The sequence below is a fragment of the Aythya ferina genome (genome assembly GCF_964211825.1).
Source record: "Aythya ferina genome assembly, chromosome: 5".
In the NCBI taxonomy this organism is placed as follows: Eukaryota; Metazoa; Chordata; class Aves; order Anseriformes; family Anatidae; genus Aythya; species Aythya ferina.
The window spans coordinates 28,860,147-28,881,028 of record NC_140301.1 but is presented as its reverse complement, the minus strand read 5'-3'; the positions used below and the strand labels follow the sequence as shown (position 1 = coordinate 28,881,028).

The 20,882-nt window shown below is 50.7% G+C and overlaps 1 protein-coding gene and 1 long non-coding RNA gene across 3 annotated transcripts; one reads left to right on the top strand and one right to left on the bottom strand.

Moving 5' to 3' along the window:
* Positions 1-2,003: 2,003 nt before the first annotated feature.
* Positions 2,004-7,478, top strand: CCDC177 (coiled-coil domain containing 177). Its single transcript, XM_084519883.1, has 2 exons — positions 2,004-2,132; positions 2,588-7,478. Exon 2 carries the CDS (start codon positions 2,596-2,598, stop codon positions 4,513-4,515), a length of 1,920 nt encoding a protein of 639 aa, XP_084376009.1. The 5' UTR covers positions 2,004-2,132; positions 2,588-2,595; the 3' UTR covers positions 4,516-7,478.
* On the bottom strand, positions 7,061-19,663 carry LOC311437074. Of its 2 annotated transcripts, XR_014693282.1 has the most exons (3): positions 18,928-19,657; positions 15,652-15,813; positions 7,061-10,106 (listed from the first exon to the last, which is right to left on the bottom strand). It is a non-coding gene; the product is annotated as an uncharacterized lncRNA (long non-coding RNA). The 2 variants fall into 2 exon arrangements; XR_014693281.1 differs by lacking the exon at positions 15,652-15,813 and having other exon boundaries at positions 18,928-19,663.
* Positions 19,664-20,882: the final 1,219 nt, after the last annotated feature.

Sequence of the window (20,882 nt, the reverse complement as noted above, 5' to 3'; positions counted from 1 at the left end):
GCCAAAAGAAAAAAAAAAAATAAATATAAAAAAAAAAAAAAGCAAATTACTTACAAGAGAAGATAAAATAAAAAAAATAAAAAATAAAAATAAAAATGAAGAAAAAGGAAGCAGAAAGTAGCTAATAACAGTTTACCAAGGAGCTCTCGTAGGTTGTGAAATAGCTCTTCCAAGGAGACTGGGGGAAAACCCAAGTATAGGCAGTTTTAAAGCTGGACTGGAAAAGATTAATTAATACATGTGCAATGAAGAGCACACAGAAGAATTTGTCAGCATGATATAAATATTTCCACCTCCACTATCTGTAGTCACGATTTTCCACTGCCCTGCATCTATAGCTATCATTAACAGCGATGCAAAGGAGGAAATTGTTTATTAAAGCAGGAGGCTACCCTTACAGTACTGCTCAGCCTGCATGCGTGGATTTCTCTCATTTCCAAATAAAAGAGAATTAGGGTTTATAAGCGCGTAAGGGAAAATGACTCATTAGCAGTGATCCTCTACAGCTCCTCCAGAGGTCTCCTCCTGCCCCATCCCCAGTCTCCCTTATCCTGATGAGATGGGGACATGACTCTATGTTTAGACCGTATGTGCTAATATCTCCTAAAGTCCCTTCTGCCTGGTTCTCAAGCTTTCTGCTAACCTCCCTTCCCGTTGCATTTAGGAGACCACTTAGGGGAATCCTAAAGATCCACAAGGAAACCTGAAAGATCAAGGCCCAACTGCAGCCCCGTTGCAGGCTGAAACAGCAACCTGTCAAAAGCCCCAAGAAACCCTCACCTTACCTGGCATGCACACTTACCAGCTTAATATTTTCCATAAAAAAGAACACAGGCACAGCTCGACAGCTACCGTGCTGCAGCTGTTATTAATGGTTAGCACTATCAGTCAGTGGGCTGGGCTCTTCAGACAGCAGAAAACTCTTACCTGGCCTGAGGATTTTTCACATAACTAATCACCAAGCTTTATAACCATCCCCTACAGACTATGCTGATGATGAATGAATGAAATTAGATAAGTCAATGTGCTTCATTGCTGGAGTTTGCCCACTCACTGCAGATGCATCATCACTGTGTGCATCCATCGGTACAGGGGATGAGCTCGATTCAAAGTCTTTACCCACACAGTATGAAACCACCACTGGGCTGCAGCTCTCAGCTTCCTCGCAAGGACTCTGTAGCCCTTTCCTGGCTCTTTCTGTCTCTCTCTATCCTTGCCTTGGGCCATCCTGGAAGCCCCTTGATGAGTGCCTCATCCTTCCTTATTAAAACACAGTAGATTAAGCTGCGTCTTAGCAGTTAAATGACGGATTGATGAAAAACACTGAAGTGGTAACACAGTGCATTTGCTGCTGCTGTCCTCTGCCTGACTAAACCAGTTGCTCCACTGTGTGGCACAGATGCTCTGCAGCTCCGCTACCAGCAATGATGCCCTCTGTGCTGAGAGGTATTTCTACCTCTGCTGAGCCCCGGATGGCTGTAGGAAGAGCAGGTCTGAAATAACTGTGAGGAGCCTGCTCCAAGTGGGTGCTGTGCTGCCTCCAGCACCGCTCGGGTGCCCTCCGCCTCGGTCCTGGCACATCCCTGCAGCGAGCAGTAGCTTGCATTAGCACTACAGGGCAGGGGGTCGTGCCTGCAAACTGCTGTGCGCCGAAATCTGAGCTCTGCACTCCCCACCCCAGCCCTGACACAGACCCCCCTAAGTGCCCCAAGGCGGGCACCTTCATCCCTGGGGGCCCCGTTCGCCATCTGTAACCCCGCGCTGCCCCCCCCCCCCCCCGCTGGCACCCCCTTGTCCTTGCTCACAGCGGCAGCAAACCGGGGGGCACAGCCGGAGGGCGCCCGAAGGACGAGCCCTGCGGGGCGTTGGGGGGGCCGCCAGGGGACACCCCCGGCCGGCCCCAGCGCAGCGCGGGGGCTTCGGGGCGGGTCCCCCCGGGGCGGGTCCCCCCGGTGCCCGCCCCCGTGCGGGAGCGCGGCTCGGCGGGGCTGCGGCGGGCAGTGCGGGGCGGCCACCGGGCCCGCCGCCGCCCCGCGGCTGCCATGGAGGAGCCACCACCACCATCAACATCACCATCACCAGCATCACCATCACCAGCCACCTGATCCCCGCCGCCGCCGAGACAAAGCCCGGTGAGTGCCGCACCCAGCCCGGGGGGCTCCGTCCTGCGCCGCGGGGTCCCCCCGCAGCCCCCCAGCAGCAGCAGCAGCAGCCCGGGCACCCCCCGGCACCCCCGCCCGCAGCTCAGCCTCCCCCCGCCCCGAAGACCCCTGCCCCGAACAAAGTGCCCTGCCCGCAGCCCAGCCCCTCTCCCCCACCGCCCAGTCCATCACCATGCACCCCACGGGAGCCCAGCTGGGGTAGGGTGGGGTGTGGGGTCCCGATCACTGCATGCACCTGAGACCCCCAGCACCCCCAGCCCCTGCGCTGCAGCCACCCCCCCTGCATGGCTCCCAGACACCCCCGCACACCGCAGCATCCCCACTCCGCTCACCGTCCCCATCCCCATGCCCTTCCCCATCCCTGGCGCCATGGCTGGGGGACAAAGGGGACCGCGGGCTCACCGCCACCGCTTTCTCCCTCGCAGGCGCAGCCATGGTGGAGCCACCAGCGGAGCCCCCTCCGCAGCCATGCCCGGCACCCGGTGGGGCAGCAGCAGCAGCAGCAGCAGCCCCCGGGGAGGTGTCCCGTCCTGGGGAGCAGTCCCCGCTGCTGCACCTGGACCTCTACAACTTCGACTGTGCGGCGGCGGAGGGCAGCCGGTACGTGCTGACCAGCCCGCGCTCGCTGGAGGCCTGCGCCCGCTGCGCCGTGCGGCCGGTGGAGCTGCTGCCGCGGGCGCTGGGGGAGCTGCTGCGGGAGGCCCCCGGGCGCTCCATGCGGGTGGCCGCCGGCCTCTACGAGGCCTACGAGCGGGAGCGCCGCCGCAAGCTGCAGCAGTGCCGGGAGGAACGGGAGAGGATCATCCGCGAGGAGAAGCGGCGCATCCTCGCGCCCCTCGGCAGCCTGCCGCCCTCACCCGCTGCTCGTCTCGCCCCCCGGGCTGCCACCTCCACCACCACCACCACTGCCGCCACCAGTGGACCCAGTCCCAAGGGGAAGGCTGGGGCGTCAGGAGGTGCCAAGGCCAAGAGCCACTCGCTGGACTCGCTGCAGAAGCGCCGGGAGGGCAGCTGGGGCAAGACCTCCTCGGAGTCGGGGGCCTCGTCCTCCTACAGCGGGGAGAGCCTGAGGGGACACGGGGGTAAGGGGCGCGGACGGGGCCGCGTGGCCGATGGCTCGCTGCTGGGGCGCAGCTTCAGCCTGGGCGACCTCAGCCACTCGCCGCAGACGGCCCAGAGGGTGGAGAGGATCGTGAAGGAGGTGAAGAGGAGGAAGGGTCTCTCGGAGGTGCCCGAGAGGGACAAGAAGATTGCGGCGCTGATGATCGCCAAGCACCAGGAGGCCAGCCTCCTGCGGGAGCAGCGGCAGGCGGCCCACCTGCAGTGGGACAGCCAGCGGCGCCTGGCAGAGCAGCGGAAGGAGCAGGAGGAGAAGGAGAAGCAGAAGGCCCTCCTGCAGGGCCAGAGGATGTGGGAGAGCCAGGTGGAGAAGCGGCGGGGGAAGCTGAGCCAGGAGCAGCAGGAGGCCGCCCTGCTGAAGCAGAAGCAGCGGCAGGTGTGTGAGGAGAGGTGGCGGGAGCAAGCGGAGAAACAGGAGCGGCTGCGGAGGGAGAAGCTGGAGAAGGCCATCCAGGAGGACAAGCAGAAGAAGCTCCACCAAGAGCACAATCTGAAGGCGAAGGAGGAGGGCAAGAAGGAGCACCGGGAGCGGGAGGAGCAGCTCCTGCAAGAGAAGCTGTCCACGGCTGCACAGAAGAGGCTGAGGAAGGAAGCGCAGCTGCAGAAGGAAAGGAAGCAGCTCAGCCAGGCAGAGAAACTGAAGCACGAGGCCTTGCTCAAGGAACTGGCCAAGCAAGAGGCAGAAGAGAAGGAAATGCTGAAGGCCTCCCTGGAGATGAGTTTGACCAAGGCTCAGGAGAACTATGAGCAGCTAATGGAGAAGAGGAACCAGGAGCTGAGGGAGAAGGCCAGGCGGGAGGACATGCAGATCCAGAGAGCCAAGCTGGCAGCAGAGAAGAAGGAAAGAGAGCAGAAGGAGCACTTGCAGGCCCTGGCAAAAGAGACAGAGAGGAAGCTCCAGCATGCTGCCCAGGTGGCTGAAGAGGTGGTCCAGGAAAAAGCCCGCAAGGTGGTCTTGAGCCGTCTGGAGAAGGAGAAGGTGCAGAAGATGAACAAGCAAAAGGTGGAACAGTACGAGGACTTACGGCGCCGGGAGATCCTCCTTTCTATAGAGAGGAAACTGGAGAGAAGCGAGCAGATCTTCAAGGAGAGGAAGACAGTCTTAGAAAACGCCAGGTCTGTAGCTCGGGCATCCTTCCACGTCCGGGAAAAGGTACGGGAGGAGACTAACATGCGCACCTTTGACAAGATGGCCTTTGAAGCAGAACTGCATGCCAGCCTGGATAAGAAGTGAAAGATCTTTTCGTGGATGAGTAGGGATATGTTACCAATTGTCCATCATAATGCATCAGAAAGCTCCTCTGCATTAACACTTCAAAAAAAAAATAAATTTGTTATTTAGGAGGAGCAGGGTACCGCACAAAAACATGGCAGCTATTTCACATACTTTTTTAAACATGTTTTTGTTCTGGGCATGTTTTAAGGACCAACCTCCATCATCTGTACAGAGGGGGAAAAGAGCTTTTGCATCCTCCACCCCACAAGCACACGTTTTCCCAGAGGGCTGCAGAAGAAGTTTGTGTGAAACCTGTGAGTTACTGATTGTCTTAACTGGAGCTGACAACAGCTGCACTATTTTTAGTTGCAAAAACAGACAATAGAGACTACGGGCTACCATTAGAGCCTACTGACAAAGAACCAAAACCAGCCCAGCTGATTCTGGTTCAAGTGACATTCAGCTGATTCAAGGCACGGGATTGCATTTTCAAAGCCACTGCACACCCATGAAGGCATGGACTGCTGTATTGGAGAAGTCCATGTGTCCCTGGACGCGCCTCACCTGCTGCTGATATCAGACATGGGGGGAAGAAAGCATGGGTCAAGACTTCATAACACCTTGTAAGTAGACATTGTGATCAGAGCTGGGCAGAAACTGTTAAAGGTGTTTACAAACACCACGGTTGCACTTCTGCTGTGTGCAACTGTGGCCCCTCCCCGGTATCCTCACCCCTCATTTCCAAGCGTCTCTTTTAAAGGTCTGTAGAAGTTCCTCTTTTGAGGAGGAAGTTTGTAGGCAATCAACAATCTGACAGGCACAACCCATTTGTTCATTAAGATATAAAAATTAACAAATCTGTGGAAGCTGGCCTTGCAGATCATTGTAAAATGGAAATCTGTGGACAGATTGCATAGATGGGCTGAGGAATCTCCACGATTGGAATTCTTCAAACTCAACAAGATCCTGAGCAACCTTATCCAGTTCGGTCTGCTTTGAGCAGGAGGCTGGACAAGGTGTGCTCCAGAGGTCTCTTCCAGCCTAAGGGTTGCACGAGTGGCTTAAAATGTTCACCCAGCTCTTATCATTGTCTACTGGGCAGGGCAGCTTTTATCTGTCCACTGGTGCTAACAGTTATATGCTTATTTTAGGGCACAAGAAGGAGTCGATGCACAAAATAGTGTACATTACGGATCCTCTTAGATGAGGATAATGGTATTTTTACAACTGTAACTCAATCCCATTTATAGGGAAATGAGTCCTTCTGACATTAATACACTGGAAATGTGAAAAGCCTACCTATGCCCCATGGACAGCGTTCAAGTCAGTGTTCTGTTCCAGTTTTCCACATTTACTCTGCTGGGTTGCAGTTACAAGCACACATCCAAACCAGGCACTTTCTGCTGCTTTTTTTCTGGCCCTGGGCACCGCCAGCACCATGCTCCACCATGCGTGATGCCATGCTGGGTTGTTGTAGTGATGGTGTCAAACCCAGGGCAAGGGGGAGAAGCAGCACGAAGAGCCAGGTTCTCATTTACTTGCAGATGTCTCTGACATACAACGCAGGGGATGAGAAAACCCGAAGAAGGTTGACATATGACACAGGCATGCGGTTCTGCATGCATAGATCACTTACCTCTCAGAAGGCTTTAAGAAGGTGTTAAATGACCAGCAACAACAGCAGTAAACCAAGCACACCCTGGTGCCCTGCAAGGATGGAGACATCATAAAAGCAGCAATGGGAATGAAGCAAGTAGGGATCTCTTTCATTTTGATGGAACTTGCTCTCTTTGAATCACAGAGCAACTGGTGCTGTTGAGGGCAGGCAGCATGAAAAGTAGGAATTAGGGCACCTGAGTTAAGTTTGCTCAGTCAGTCGTCAGCTCACTGTGTTACACCAGGCGAGTCCTTGAGGGCTGGCCCTGCTCCTATTGATATAAAAGGAAGCAGAGTCATGCTCTGGGGACTGCTGTGACTCGCAGGAAATAGTAACATTTGGCTTGGCAAAACGCGTCTAAGACTCTGGACGAAAGATGCTAACAAAGCACAAGATACTGTTTTATTTATTTATTTGTTTGTTTGAGCTGTTATTAAAGTATGCCTGTTGGCAAAAAGCACCAATTAACAACAAAACTTAAAAACATGCACAACTCTGGGAAGGACAGCAGCGTTACTCTTTCCAGCTAGGAGCCTGTCACTGCACCCTCGTCCTCAAAACTACAGTCAGTTTGAAGAGTGGAAGCAATCCTGCTGTCCTACGGTAACACCAGACAGGGTCCTTCATGAAAATACAGTTGTGTGCATGTGTTATTTGTACTGCAGTGCTCCACCTATGCCCTTGTAGCATCGAAGACCTGGAAAAGAGATGCCCAGTGGCCCAACTACATCCTGCATAAAATCTCTCCCTCTCCCTGGCAGCATTGGAGTTGGGATAAAACTTGCACTAACTTCTGTATAGCCAAGATTTCATTTTGTTTGTAGCCTTCAGGGCTGCAGAGAAAGCCTGCCAGCGCTGATGCAAAGGCCTGTGCTCCCTGCTTCATTGCATTATGCTTGAAGTTCACTGCTTGATCCATTCAGCAGAGAGCTAAGGGGAAGAGCTGGGAACTGTAAAGAAGGCATAATGTAAATCTAATGCATAATTTGATGAGCAAATGAGCAGCCACGGCCACTAACTGGAACAGTAGAACAGTATTTTTTCCCTGAAAGTCCACTGCATTCTGCCCTCTGACGTGGTATTTCCAAGGCAGACTGAGAACGTTTTTACAGCCCAGGAGAGACACCTTGGCCACTGACTGTAATTACACCTTGGGTCTATGCTTCCAAATGAGTTTGACACCTTGGGGCTACAGGCAAACTAATCAAAACCCATCTACATGGTGGTAATTGGATTGGCTAACTGCTGTTTCTATACTGTGCAGTGTGCAGCTCAAGTTTTGAATGTGCAATCTACGGAAAAAAATATTTTTTTTCAAAAGACATTAATCTGTGTATGGACTTCTTTATTTCTGTAGTGGTTCCAGTCCAAAACCTGTGAAAGTCAGCGGAGTTTATAGTTACTTAAACTTGTGACATGGAAAATGAAGTCAGCTAGTTGGGTGGAGGCATGAGAGGTATTTCTTGGGTCTGCTTATGCTTTGTTTATTTGAGAAGGAGTTTAACTGCCGGGTTTCTGTGGAAATTGAAATTAAGCCCTGGTATGCATACAAAAAGAATGGCATTTTTAAATGAGGCTTGATATTGAGCTGCAAGCCAGAGAGAACTAAAAATGAAAGCAAGAAACATGCAATCTGACTGCTCCGAAATAGATCACAGCTTACACAGAGCACAGGAGCAGCTGATGACATTTGGTCAGGTTCTGCAGAAAGATAACTTAGGTTGGGCTTCTCCTGGGATTAGAAGACACATTTTAGGCTATTGGTCTATTATAATCATGAGGTTATAATAAAGAATTTGCTTCTAGACCGTGTGCACGCCTGCTGCAGAGTGACTGCTAGACCTTGAAATACCTGCACTGAAAAGTAACAAAGGCCATTTACTGGCAAATTTCTGTGACCAGTGGCACATCTTAGATCTAGCTAGCATCAAATTCCCAGGTGTCACTTCCTGAGCACTTGGAAAGCCTCGCTCCAGATTTCATGTTAGATTCCATGGATCTAGTGGGACAAGCCAAAATCTAGGTCCGAATGCTACTAAACTTTTAAATCTGAAGCCAAACACTAATGCACACACACACCTGGAACTCCAGTTGAAAAGCACTGTACCCATTAGCACTAGCCTAGACTAGAACTCCTCCTGCTAGGATGTGACCTGCTAGAAATCACTTTGAGGGGTTTCTGAAGTTGAGGTATTGAAACATTAGGGAGAAAGACTTCATTATCATTTCAATGTTCAAAAAAGAATTACAGGATCAAGTCCTGAGATTCATTTTCATTAAATAATGATGGGAGTTTTACCTTTTGCACGATGATCAGGCACATAATCATGGGAAAGAAGAGACTGCCACACTCTCATCCATCACAGAATAAGGCAAGTAATTTCAGAGGTCCCAGAACTGTGCAGCCTGGTTTTCTTGGGCTGGTGCCCAGTGACTGGCTTCAGCGAAACTGAAGCTACTTGTATTGGACATCAGAGAACTCACACATGAGGAGAGCCACTGACTGAAGGGCAGTTCCTGTAGCATGGACTCCAAATGAAGCTTTCACACACTTTGAGTCTTTGTTGACTATGTCATTTATGTGAATTATCTAGTTTTTAACAGCACCTGGAGTAAAGCTGGAGCCCTTCAGTGCCCATGAGAGCCCCAAAAGTCTGTCTCTTCTGCATGCTGCCTCTTCACACAACATTCATCAGTAAACCATGATCTCTCTGTCAATGCTGAATTTGGCACACACATTTAAAAGCTATTAGGAGGAGCAGCTGCATCCCCACTAGTTAATATTTCACGAAGTATTTTAACCAAGTTTATCATAAACACTTTCACAGCATGAATAAGAGAGATGTGAGGATGAGATTTCTCACCTTGGCTACCTACTGTGGTTCTCTTATGGTGCTTAGGAAGCTCTAAACTCATTCTGTGCTAAGATTTCTCTTGATACTGGGGAAATTTTGTTCACCAAACTGATGCTGAATATGCAATATGCACAGGTCTGAGAGGAGACTTTTTCAGTGTGTGTGTCTTTACTAAGCCAAGCCTGGACAGGGAGATGTAGGGAGCACAGAATTTGCAACACAATGTCCATCAACTACTAGTTTTCCAGAGGTTCTTCTAAGAAAGGCCCCAGAGCCACCACTAGTAGCCATCATCAGAGGTGACTGCTTCAGAGAAGTGACACTTTCTGCTCCTTTACTGACCTCAGAGAGAGCCAGGCTGACCACATCCTACCTGAGAACGGCTTCTCATCACCACCAGCCATTACGCCATAAGAAAGGATTTGCTTTCATCTCTGGGTCTTCTTCTTTTGGTGGTTAATACATAATGGTTAGAATGATATTTTGCAAGTCTTTTTTTTTTTTTTTTTTTTTTTTCTTCTTCTTCTTAAAGCGGGTGCAGGGAGGTATAGGGATGAGCCACAAAACTAGTTGGATGCAGGTTGTGGCTACGGGTTGTGGTTCTCTACACACAGTTCTGTTTTGCAGGCCTGGGACCATGCAGTTCTCCAAGAGAGCAGAGGATCTCTGGGGGGGATACACCTGCTATCAAATCACACAGCCTTCATTCAAAGCATGCAAGTGTAAGCTTGTTAATGCCTTGCTGGGTCAAGGTCCCAGGGAATTAAGTTTGTTAGGTTTGGTCTTAGCTGTCATAGTTGAGAAAGAAAGCTGTCATGGGCAAAGAACGGGAAGTCCCAGTCCCTCTGGAAATGAGCCGCATGATGTTTGCTTTGCAGCACAGTCCAGGCTTGTTTTAAGGTGAGCCGATGGAGCCCTGGTACAACTTACCATGGGAGCGCAGCCCCACAAGCCCTCTGCAAGCAAGTAGCACACACTTTAAACAGCCAGTGCTGAGACACGGTGAGAAAATCAGAATGCTTCTGCTTCTAGGCGGGAGGCAGCTCTGCCCCTCTTTGCGGTGAGATGTTACTGGATGGTGCCCTGATGGGAAAATACTGTGAACAGAAAGAAAAAAAAAAAAAAGCTAAATCACAATACAAGATACCTGGAAACACATTATCCATTTATGTACAGCAGCCAGCATTCAGTGGAAAGCTAGCATTCAGAGCCTTCATACTGGGATATGCTCCATATCCCATATGCCTGTTAATGCTAGGACATTAAAAAAAAAATCAGTTCTAGGTCTGGTTCCTTTGTCCTTAGCTCGTTCATTTTGGCATGGCTTTTGCTGTGAAACAACCTTGTTACAGTAAGATTCTGGCGTAAAAGGACCCAAATCCTCCTCTTGCAACTTTGCATTCATCACCTACATCCCTGCCATTCAGCAAGAAATCTCCCACATTACAAAATCACACTGGCAGTAAGAAATATCCTGTATTACAAAATCAAACTGCCAGTGCAATTTTGTACTTACATGCTTTACGCAGCTCCCTGCGTCCAACCCCAGGACCTGACTGTGAGGTAAATGAGTTATTGCCCCTGGTCTGAGTACAGGAAAACTGAAGCAGAAAGAACGAATGTGCCTGGCCCCAGGCCATGCTGGCACTCAGCTGAAGCTCTCACATCCTCCCTGCTCCCCCAGCAGTGCCCTAATTAACCTCCCTGCTGCAAGGGGAGGCTGTCCCTGAGCCTCTGCTGCAGCAGCTCCTCTGTTTGCTGCTCTCCAGCTGGAGCTGCACGGAGGATGGAGGTCTTAAGATGCCAGCCTCCACTTCTAGCCGCTGTCCTCAAACCTTGAAGCACTTGAAGGGCCTGTAAAATATCTCTTTATGCTTTCAAACAGGGGGCCTGAACATGAATGGTGTGACTGAGAATCCTTGAACCATCCCGGCTGACTAGAATCACCTCTGTAGATATGACAACATGCAGTAACACTATTTCCTCCAGCCCACCAAAGTCACAACTTCACCTCACTAGTTACTTCGCTAGAGCTACTCCAGGAACAAATGCAGCCTAGATACATTATCCTTTCTATTATTTATGTCAATCACAGTGTGTTAGGATAAGCTATGCCTCCAAGAGCCTGCTGGAAATTTCCTCTTGCCTGAATTGTACCCAGGCAATGGGACAGTAGGGTCACACAGCCTCTGGTATTTTTAGGCACAGAGGAGAGCCCATCGATACCCATCTGCATGCAGCATTCCTGGGTGTTTGCAGAAAGCAGCATTTGCTCGAGCAGCTCAGGGCAGCTGGCACAGAGGCACCTTGTCAGACAGCAAGCTAAACAGTGGGGAATAAATAAGAGGTTTGGCTCTCTGTCAGATGCTGTTGGGAATGTTTGGGGTTTTAGGAGGGTGATGGGATAAAGTCTTCTCATTTTTAATCACCTCCCAAGTAAGTTGTGCTATTTTTAACAGTTATCTAATGATTTATGAAAGATGGGAAGATAAACGAGGAAGGGAGCTTAAAACACAAATGTGCAGGTAAAGTGGAAAGACATTTTCCTTTCCCACCTGAAAAACCCCGAGCATTATGAGAGCTTTGTTAAAAGCCAGGCAGCACACATTGTGTTCGACCCCAGGAGGTGGTCTGCTCTGTTCACAGCTTTGCTGCCCGTGTACCTGTCTCCTGCTCACTCCCAGTACCAGCTGTTTCCTCAGACTTCAAGGAAAAGGTGAGATTAAAGAAGCACAAGATGAGCTCCTTGAACAGAAGGGCAGTATTTTCACTGCAGAGGGGTCACTACACGACTGTCCTGGCAGGACTCAGCCCAGCTCTGACACGAAGCCAGCCCAGCAGGGGAGCAACACTTTTCTCTCACAAGTGGGTTTCTGCAGCCCTCGCCAATTACAGATGCTGTCTGAATCCAGGCTTTGGACCTTTGGCTGGCGTAGACTGAAAACCTACAGAAGAACTAGGATGTTGTGGAATGGCAAAGGGATGCAAAGGGATTTTTAAATAGCAGCACCGCTGCTAGTTTTCTTCCCTTGTGTTGTTTTCCCAGTCAGCGTAACATGGGTGGGGAGAACACTATCAGCACCAGAAACCATGCCCTAAAACACAAAGCCAAAAACCACGGCCTTTGGTAGTAACACCAGTATGAATATGAACCCTGAAATTGGAACAACCCGGCATGTGGGGCCAGGAGGGATTGGGGCGTTGGTGTGAGGTTGTCCTCGTGTCTAAGATATGTCCCTCCAACACTGCAATTACACTGCCTCCAGCACTGCAATTACTACCCCAAGGATGTGGCTATAACCAAGCAAGTTTCAAATGGAGCAGCCCAAGCTCCACTAGCTTAACCACAGCACTGCAGAGCCTAGCATGGGCTAACCGGTCCAGTGTTCTCCACCTTCTCCTGATGGGCACTGAAACCCATCCTGAGCTCTGCTGAAACACGCATGGTCAGCTTATACTGGCCTGCAGGGCCTGTCATGACAGGAATTTTAGAAGTCTCTTAAGAACTCTGAGTTATGGCATCACTTTTTCTGCTAGTGCTCTGTGATGTCTCACCTCCTGCTGTGCAGGATGCAGTAGAGCCAGGGAGGATTGTTTTGGAAAGTCAGAGCCGACCTGCCTGCTTTCAGAAAACACAAGGCAGGTGGGTGCACTGAGGGATCCTTCAGTGCTTTACGCAATGCGAGTTAGAGCACCTGGCATCCTACATTTGCTCTGTATACACTCCACATCACTTTGTACAGTAGCTGTCACTTCAACTCATGTCTCTTAGATGTGGCAAGTCCCAATATTTTCTAGGCAGAAGGGACTGCCCAGAGAAGAAAGGCAGAAGTTTTCTGTCATTACTACAACATTGCAAAGAACCTGCTCACCACTCCTTGCCCAGTGAAGTATCCCAATGCATTCTCTTTATGGCTCCATGAAGAAAAAATTGTGGCAGTAGGAGGTTCCTGAAGGCAGCAAGGTTCATACCTACAGCTACTGGCCTCTTTACACGTCTCTGCTCAGCATGTGCTGTGCTACACTCAACAGATTTCCTTTGGAAAGGAACCTGCAGAGCCCTCTCTCCAGAGACACTTTACTATAATGCAGATGCCACATGATTCAGTCACAGCCTGTGTTTCCCCAAGTGCATAAAAAAATAATCTGTAATGCAGCTACCAGGGAATTTCTGCAGAGTCTCCTGCAATCTGCAGGGGCCCTTTGCATCCATCCCAATGCCCACGCTCTATAAGCTCGCAGGCTGTACAGTACTCACTGACCTTGTAGTGCTGGCTGAATCCTCCCTGTGACAACACACTGCAACATTTGGGTACAGGAAAGCATCCTGCAAGCAGGCAAGGCTGGCCAGGGAGTCAGTATATCAGATCTATAGAGTATAATGTTAGCATAAGTCTTTTCCATGGGGAGGTTGTTGGCACAAATGCACAGGAACAAAGCACCTCCCAAGAGGAAAGGAAAGAGCTGCTGAACATGAGAGATAAGAGGTAACTGGCAAAGTGGGGGATTTAAATAACCTCCAAATCATAGGTACACAGCTTATAGGCCTCATGCAACAGAAATGTGCATAGCCAAACAGGTTCTTTTGCATGATAATTTGGGTACCCTTGGGGAAGGAATGACGGTGGAGGGCACTTAGGACCAGAGGTAAGAGAGGAGAGGTGTTTTGCAACACCAGGGAGTACCAGGAAAGCTGAGTGAGGGGACGAATGCAGAAAAGCTGTTCTGTAGATCTCCAGAGATGATGGCTCTCACACCAGTACAAAAAGGAAAAGAAAGAAAAAAAAAAAAAAAAAAAGTGCCATGAATGAATGGTGGGCATAAGGAGGGAAAAGAAAAATCTCCACAGAAGAGCTGCTGGGCTAAGCTTAAGGCCCAAATTTAACATCAGGCTGCAAGGAGCTGGCAGAGCCCCCCAGCATGCTCCCAGCCCAGCTCTGGTCAGGAAGGCAGAGGTGTCTGAGCCCCTCACCAAGGCCAGGGCCAAGCACAGCTTTGTGTACAGACATTTTGATCCAGTCACCAGGCCGTGGGGCTGGGTTCCTCCCGGTAGGGTCAGTTGCCCAACACGGTGACATCTAGCACCTTTCTGTGCCCAAGCTGAGGCAACACCATGGCCAAAGGAAACCCGAGGCTGGTGCTTGTTCAAGGAGGGCAGGGTCCTTCTGAAAGGGAAGAGGCAGGCTGGGAGGGATTCATAACCCTCAACTATGCACTGCCAGCATGTGAAGAGAAGGACACTCATCAGGACGTGGGAGACAGGCAGCTGGATGGGAGGCTGAAACCTCTTAGGTCAGGCCTGGTCAAAACTCTCCCTCTGCTTTCACTTACAGGCAGGACCCTAAGGATCACTACTGAGGATTTGGGCCTCAACCCTCAATGACTTGTACAACCCTGAGACCTGGTCATGAATCCATGCACTGATGCTTTCTATGGCCCAGACAAGCCAAGACGCTGCCTGGGTGCCAGGGGTACGAAGGGCAGGTTGGTCCTGGGCATAGGTTCAGGAGAAACAGCTTTGTTCACCCCTCTCTGGGCCAAGTCAGCAGAACTAGTTAGTAATTCAGGACAGAGCAGAGGAAAAATAATTATAAACCTTCTTTCTATATACGGCAGATAGCAGACAGGATCAATACACAGAGGGACTCCCTGATTTCTGACAAGCCTAAGCCCTCAGACAACTCTGTTTTTTTTTGCACCAGATGGCTCCATCACTCGATAAAGTAGTGCCCTAGATATGCTGGTTGTTTTCCAATCTGCTACCGAATTAACACAGGGGGACGGGCACGTACAGCCACGGCTCCCACACTGTTACCACACCTCCTGAGGCCCCCCGCAGCAGGGCGCTGCGTTTTTGCAGCCCCCTCCCCGGGAGCAGCTACCGAAGGGATTAAACAGGGAGTGTTATCCAGCGCAGTGGCTTAATCGCTAAGCAAAGTGCTCATCCCCTGACCACGAGGTCAGGGAATTATCTCCCTGACAGATAATGCAGCCAGGGTTTGGAGCAACCCGAGTGGCTGGACTGTCACTGCCAGCCCACAGCTTTACTGCTGCTTCTGGGAGAGCAACGCCGCTAAGATGCCATCAAGGTGCAGCGTGGCTCTCCTCAACTGCCCTCAGATGCCTCTTGCAAACGTAATTGAAATTCAGCCTTGTTGCCCTCCCATAAAATGCCCCCAACACCAAATCTCAGAGGGCAAAAGGGTTTGAAGGCTGAATGCATTTAGCGTACTACAGGGAGAGCATTATTCAGGAGGAGCTCCTAATAGGCTGTGAAGGACTAAGCAGGCTCTAGGCCTGGGCCAGAAAAGGAGTGACACAAGCGACTTGGGGGAAAAAGCATGTATCTAGAAATACACAGAAGGCAGAAGATCCTGCTCCCCATAAGCCAGCCTATTGTGGCAGTGCTCAGTGTGCACAAGGGCAGCCCACTTGGCTCTGACAGGGAAACCGAAGGGATCGGTGACAAAAGTCTTTAGACACTGAAGCATAAGGAATCCAGGTCTGCTGCCACCAGGAAAGAGCAAGTGGAGTTCTTCACATACACAGCTACAAAACCAGATTCTTGCTAAGAGATAACATGGGGCAGGGGCTCACGCTTTACCCCTAACACCCAGCCTGTGCAAAGTGCAGGTGCCTCACCTGTGAAGGCCAGGGGGCACCCTGCAGCCGGGGGTGATGTTCCCCTCATTCATCCCACCATGGGATGCTTCCTGCAGCACTGCTGAGGGATGCAGGAGCAGCTCCCACCTCAGGGTGCAAGCTTTGCCCAGAGTCTGCTCGGCAAATTCCACCTTCCTTCAGCTGTAAATAAAAACAAAAATGTTTTTACTACTTCTAGCGCAGAAACACGAAAGGTGAGCTCTCTGTGTCTCTATTCAGCTCGGCTGAAAGGGTCATAACAGTGGGGAGGTAAGAGAGGCAAAGCAACTGCCAGCATTTCATTTTCTTAGGAAAGCAAACTGGATTTTCTCAGAAAGCCAAAAAATCCCCACTGAATCAGCACTGGATAAATCATGTTAAAAACAGCTTTCTGGCCACCAGTCTCTCATGCTGGCCAGAACAAGCCCTGTCCTCTTGCTGTCAGGGTTATGTGTGGGTCACTTTGGCCCTCTTTAGAGGAGAAAGCCACTGACTATAGTTTGAGGGTGTTTATCAGGTGTCCACCATCCCAGCCTCCCCCTGTGGCCCAGGAGACCACGTTAGTGAAGGACAGGAGAGGGAAATGCAATCCCTTCAGAGACCTTCCTCTCAAGGTTCTCCTGCAGGGAGGTTCAGCCACAGCTACCATTAGTGCACATCTCCCTTCTGCTGCTGCTCTGTTCCCCTGGCCCAGGGAGGGATCTGGGCTGGTGGAAAGGCAGGTCAGATAGCTGAAGCTTTCCGAGCTGGTCGCACCATGCCCTTTTCTCTCACATAGCACCCCAACAGCTACAGCCCAGCTGCTTCAGCAAAGGGACCAGAGGTATTTAAACAAATAAAAAGCAGAATAAGTAACCTGCCCCCCTGGGAGAGCTAGCTGCAAGCAAAGGTCTCTCCCAGTCTCTCATCTCAGGCAAAGGAGACAAAAACCCACAGTGCTCCACGTGGAAAACGGAGCACTAATAAAAAAAAAGCTTCCAGCTTCCCACACCCTGCTGAACCATGGAGGCTTCCAGGTCAGAGCCTGCTTAGGTGCACGTTGGTCCTGCACCACTAATAGAGGTGGGCAAATGCCCAAGAGGTGGCAGAGATCCCATTCCCCAGTATGTCCAGCCACAGATTAGAGTAACACTAGAACTGGCCATGTGGTGAGTAGGTGAAATGTACTCGTCTGTGGCAGACAAGAGGAAAGATTAGATGCCGTAGCATTCTGTCTTAACCTTAAGCTTTTTGATAAATCTCCAAAGATTAAGGAGAGAGGAGATTCCGTAATATAAAATCTGGTTTGTCTTTAGCTCAGCTAAAGATGAACACTTGCTCCTCCACATCCTGCCTCTGTATACCTCACATTTCTGTGTGCATAGGCTCCAGGAGGGGAGCCGAAGTCAAGGCCTCTCTGCTGTTATCAGCGCCTGGGATCGGAAAACATTGAGGAAATTTCTGTCAGGACCGCTGTCTGACCTAGTTTATCTACATGCCGAGACATGCATTTAATGCACAGCATCCCTTTACGTATACACACGCATTTGCAGATAAGTACATATATATGTGTGAGTAGGGGTGCTGGCTAGTAGCTTGGAAGGGAAACCCACAGCCAGCATGGAGGCTTAGGACAGTTCAAGGGATCTCTACCTGTTCTCCTGTGCCCACAGGGCACATCGTGACTAAGCCTGTCCCACAGACCCCAGATGGGCCCATGCTGGTGGGTGGTGGGCAATAGGCCCCCCACATCACACCTCTGCACCTACAGGACGTGCCCAAACCACCCATGAGGTGGGCTGCGGAGTGGTTAGCAGAGGTTAACACCCCGGGGTGTTCTCTGGATAATTCTATGCATTTTCTGCATGAAATGCTCAAGTCTGAAAGACTTTATGGGTTGGATGAGAAATATTTTCTAGACAGAAATACGGCACTATGAAAAATGCATGAGCAGCTGCAGCTCCCTGTAGGCCACATCTCACCTCCCGTGCACTCACAAGCCTCAGCAGGGTGGGCTTCCCTGCCACCAGCAGCAGCACCACAGCCCTGCCGCTTGGCACGGCGTGCTAGGGTGACGCTGATCCCAACCTCGGGCAGATATTCACCGGTAGCCAAATGGGAACAAAAGTAAAGTCGAGGGAGAAGGCTGGGGGAGGTGGGGAGAAGCTGTCCTTTGCAGTCCCTCTGGGAGCTGGGGAGCACTGGGTGAGCAAGGAGGGAGAGGCAGAGGATGAGCAACTGCTGGGGCTTGGGCAAGCACAGCAGTCAGCAAAGGGCAAATCCAGCACCAGCACCATCATTCAGTGAAGGCAAGAGGGAGCCCACCCTGTGTTTATTACATCTTAATATACGCTATCTTTGGTGACAAATCTTATTTCCCTCCAGCTAGGAGGTGCCCCTCCTTTCCCTGCTGAGATGAGTGTGTGGTTGAGCAGGGAAAATGATCAGAGGCTCTGAAGTCACTGATCAAAAAGGATCCTCTGTACCTGGCCTTCCCAAGCAAACACCACCTTCCAGGGTCCTCACCTGCTTGCGGGAAGGACTCCCCACAGCAGTGTACAAGAGTCACAGGCTGAAGTAATTTAGTGCAGTCGTAAGAGCAAACACGCAGCATCCATCCATCTTCACTTCTCAGCAACTTTTCTCTTTATAAACAAGCAGCATGCTCCTTGGGAAAATAAATCCACTGCAACTCCTCCTTCAAACACACTGCTGCAGCCTTGGAGGGACCAAGCTGGACAACTGGTATAAACACCTACAATCCCATGACCACACTGGTGCTCAGCATGATTAGCTGCAGACCCCTCATCCCTTATTGCTTTCTTATCCTTAAAACTGGCAGTAAGATTTTTGCCCCAGTCCGCTGTGGATCTGGATCATGCTAAATATTCTACATAATGAGCAGCCACCAAATCTAACCGCTGGTCACTGCCAGGAGCCAGCCACCAGCTAAAAGGAGAACACGGGCTTAGTGGGCACATTCTCTTCTGGTTCCTTCAGCATCAGCTGAAACAAGGGCTAGAACATCCTCTTCAGACAAAATCATTTTTTCACTCACTGCTGGCTGGCTCCATACTCTGAATGCAGCGTATCCTGCAATTCCTCCTCACCCAAGCTTGGTGCGTGAAATAAGCGCGTTTATTTTGCCCATCTACAGTACCTTTGAATGGCTGGGAATTTTCTGTCCTCATTTCGGAGCCCACGTTCCCCCTACATAGAGAACAAAGCCAGCTCTGCTTGCACAGGGAGCCTACGTAGTTTCTCTTAATCTAAAATAAGTTCCACATTAAAACCTACCTGCTCTGTATTTATGTGCAGGGAGAAACTATGACAAGAGAAGTTCATCAGAGAGGAGAGGAGGAAGCCAGGGCCAGGTTTCATTGCTCTTTGTCTGATGCAGGAGGACCCAGCTCATCTCACAGGCATGGGGAGGGCCAGGAAGAGGAGAGCCTGTGTTGGACCTGGCATCACCCAGTGGGGCCATGTAGGTGTGAGCTCGGCTGTGCTTTCTCACCAGGTCTTGCTCAGCAGCACAATGCAAGGAGAGGAAAAAGGAACCATAGCTTCAGACCCCTTTTCTCCAAGCAGCTGGGGCTAGATGCTGGTTGGGACTGGAAGTGGGATTTGCTCACCAAGAAATAGGACAGTTGCATTCTGTATATTTAGATACAGGACACAGCACACAAGTTTTTGTTTTTCCTTAAACACACCAACCCACTACCGGGAGTGTTTTGGTTGTTAGGCCCTTTAGCTGCACTCCCACGTCTCAGCCTTGTTCCTGGTGAAGCCTCCTCACCTTCTCGCCTGCAGCAAGCAGGAGCTGTGCCTCTGGCAGAATGAGGAAAGGAGAAATGAAAGGAAAGGTGCTATTCCCAAGCAAGGTGCAATCTCTTCTCTCCGACCATCTTTGCAGTAAGCCTGCTCCTCCAGCTTGCTACAGGAGCCACAGGATTCTCACCCTCTTAGCTGCTTTTAGCTTTTCTCACCACCTCACCTGCTGCCAAGATCAGTGCACCCACCCAGCTGTGCAAGGACCCTTCATCAGCAGGATCCTTGAGCACTTGTGAACCCCATCACTCTGCAGTATGTGCTATTGCCCTGTTTGTGGCTCTGCTTTGGAGCTCAGAACAAAACCAGCACAAAACAGAACCCACGTTCCTCATGCCAGAGCTCCCCTGCCCACAGCACCAATGGTGAAGAAACTGACAGGAGCAGCAGTCCTAGGAGAGGACCCATCCCTCTGCTTGTGAGTACTTTTCCACAGACAGGTATGAAGCAGGGCACAGCCAAGAGGAACTCAAGCAGTAAGCAGAGTTTACTTCTTATTTTAAGCAATGCAAAGCCTGCACTTTTCATAATACAGCAGAAGAACAACACATGACCCTGCCGTGCTATTTATTGCAACACCTCTGAGTTAGCAAAAGGTGCCTTTGCTACCCTCACAAAATGGCCTTTGTCATTTTTCTTCTTCTGAAGTGCCAGACCTGCCAACGCTGAAAGAGATGTTGTTCCCAGCACTGCAGCACGTCCTACTCTGGTGCTGGTGCAAAAAGGAACAGAAAGGACTCACGGACCTGGCTGAATCCTCAGTTGCATCTTTCCTCGTTCCGGCTTTAGAGCTAAGCCTACAGTAAGAAGTAAATGAGTTACTTAATATAGAAGAAGAGACGTTATCCCGGCGGGCAGAAAGACACCATGGCTGCTCAGAGAACTGTCACCATGAGGGCCAGGCCTCCTCGGACCCACACGGCTGCTCTCCGGTGACTGACAACAGCCCAGGCACAGCTCCAGCCATCTTCTGTCCCTCCGGTAGCCACAGGAAACAACTGCACGAGAAAGCAGTTGAAACAGACTGTTTTATGTGAAAAACTATTACCTTTTCTGCAAAGAGCCTTATTAATGCCAGGCTAATGTCCTGAGCAGAAAGCCTGCCCACCCTCTTCAGGTAAGAGCCATGCTCTGGAGCTGGAAATTGCCACCAGCCTTCATCCCGTGTGCCATGCGCAGTCACGCATAGCACACCATTCATCCTTTGTTACTGACTTCTGACCCCAAGGGCACTTTCCATTTCTTTTCCACTTTCTCTGCTTTAGAAGCAGCAAACACAGGCAGCAGTGGGGCCGGCGCTGCCTTCCTTTCTGTCATGTACTACTGAGTAACAGCAAAGGGCTGGGGGAGCGAGTGCCAGGGGATCTGCCAAGCCCCTGCCCATGAAGCAGGAACCTCTTCTGCACCAGAGAGAAACAGCCTGG

What these genes read in the sequence shown, in the direction of transcription:
- CCDC177 (XM_084519883.1), top strand. Translation starts at nt 2,596, where the DNA reads ATGGTGGAGCCACCAGCGGAGCCCCCTCCGCAGCCATGCCCGGCACCC.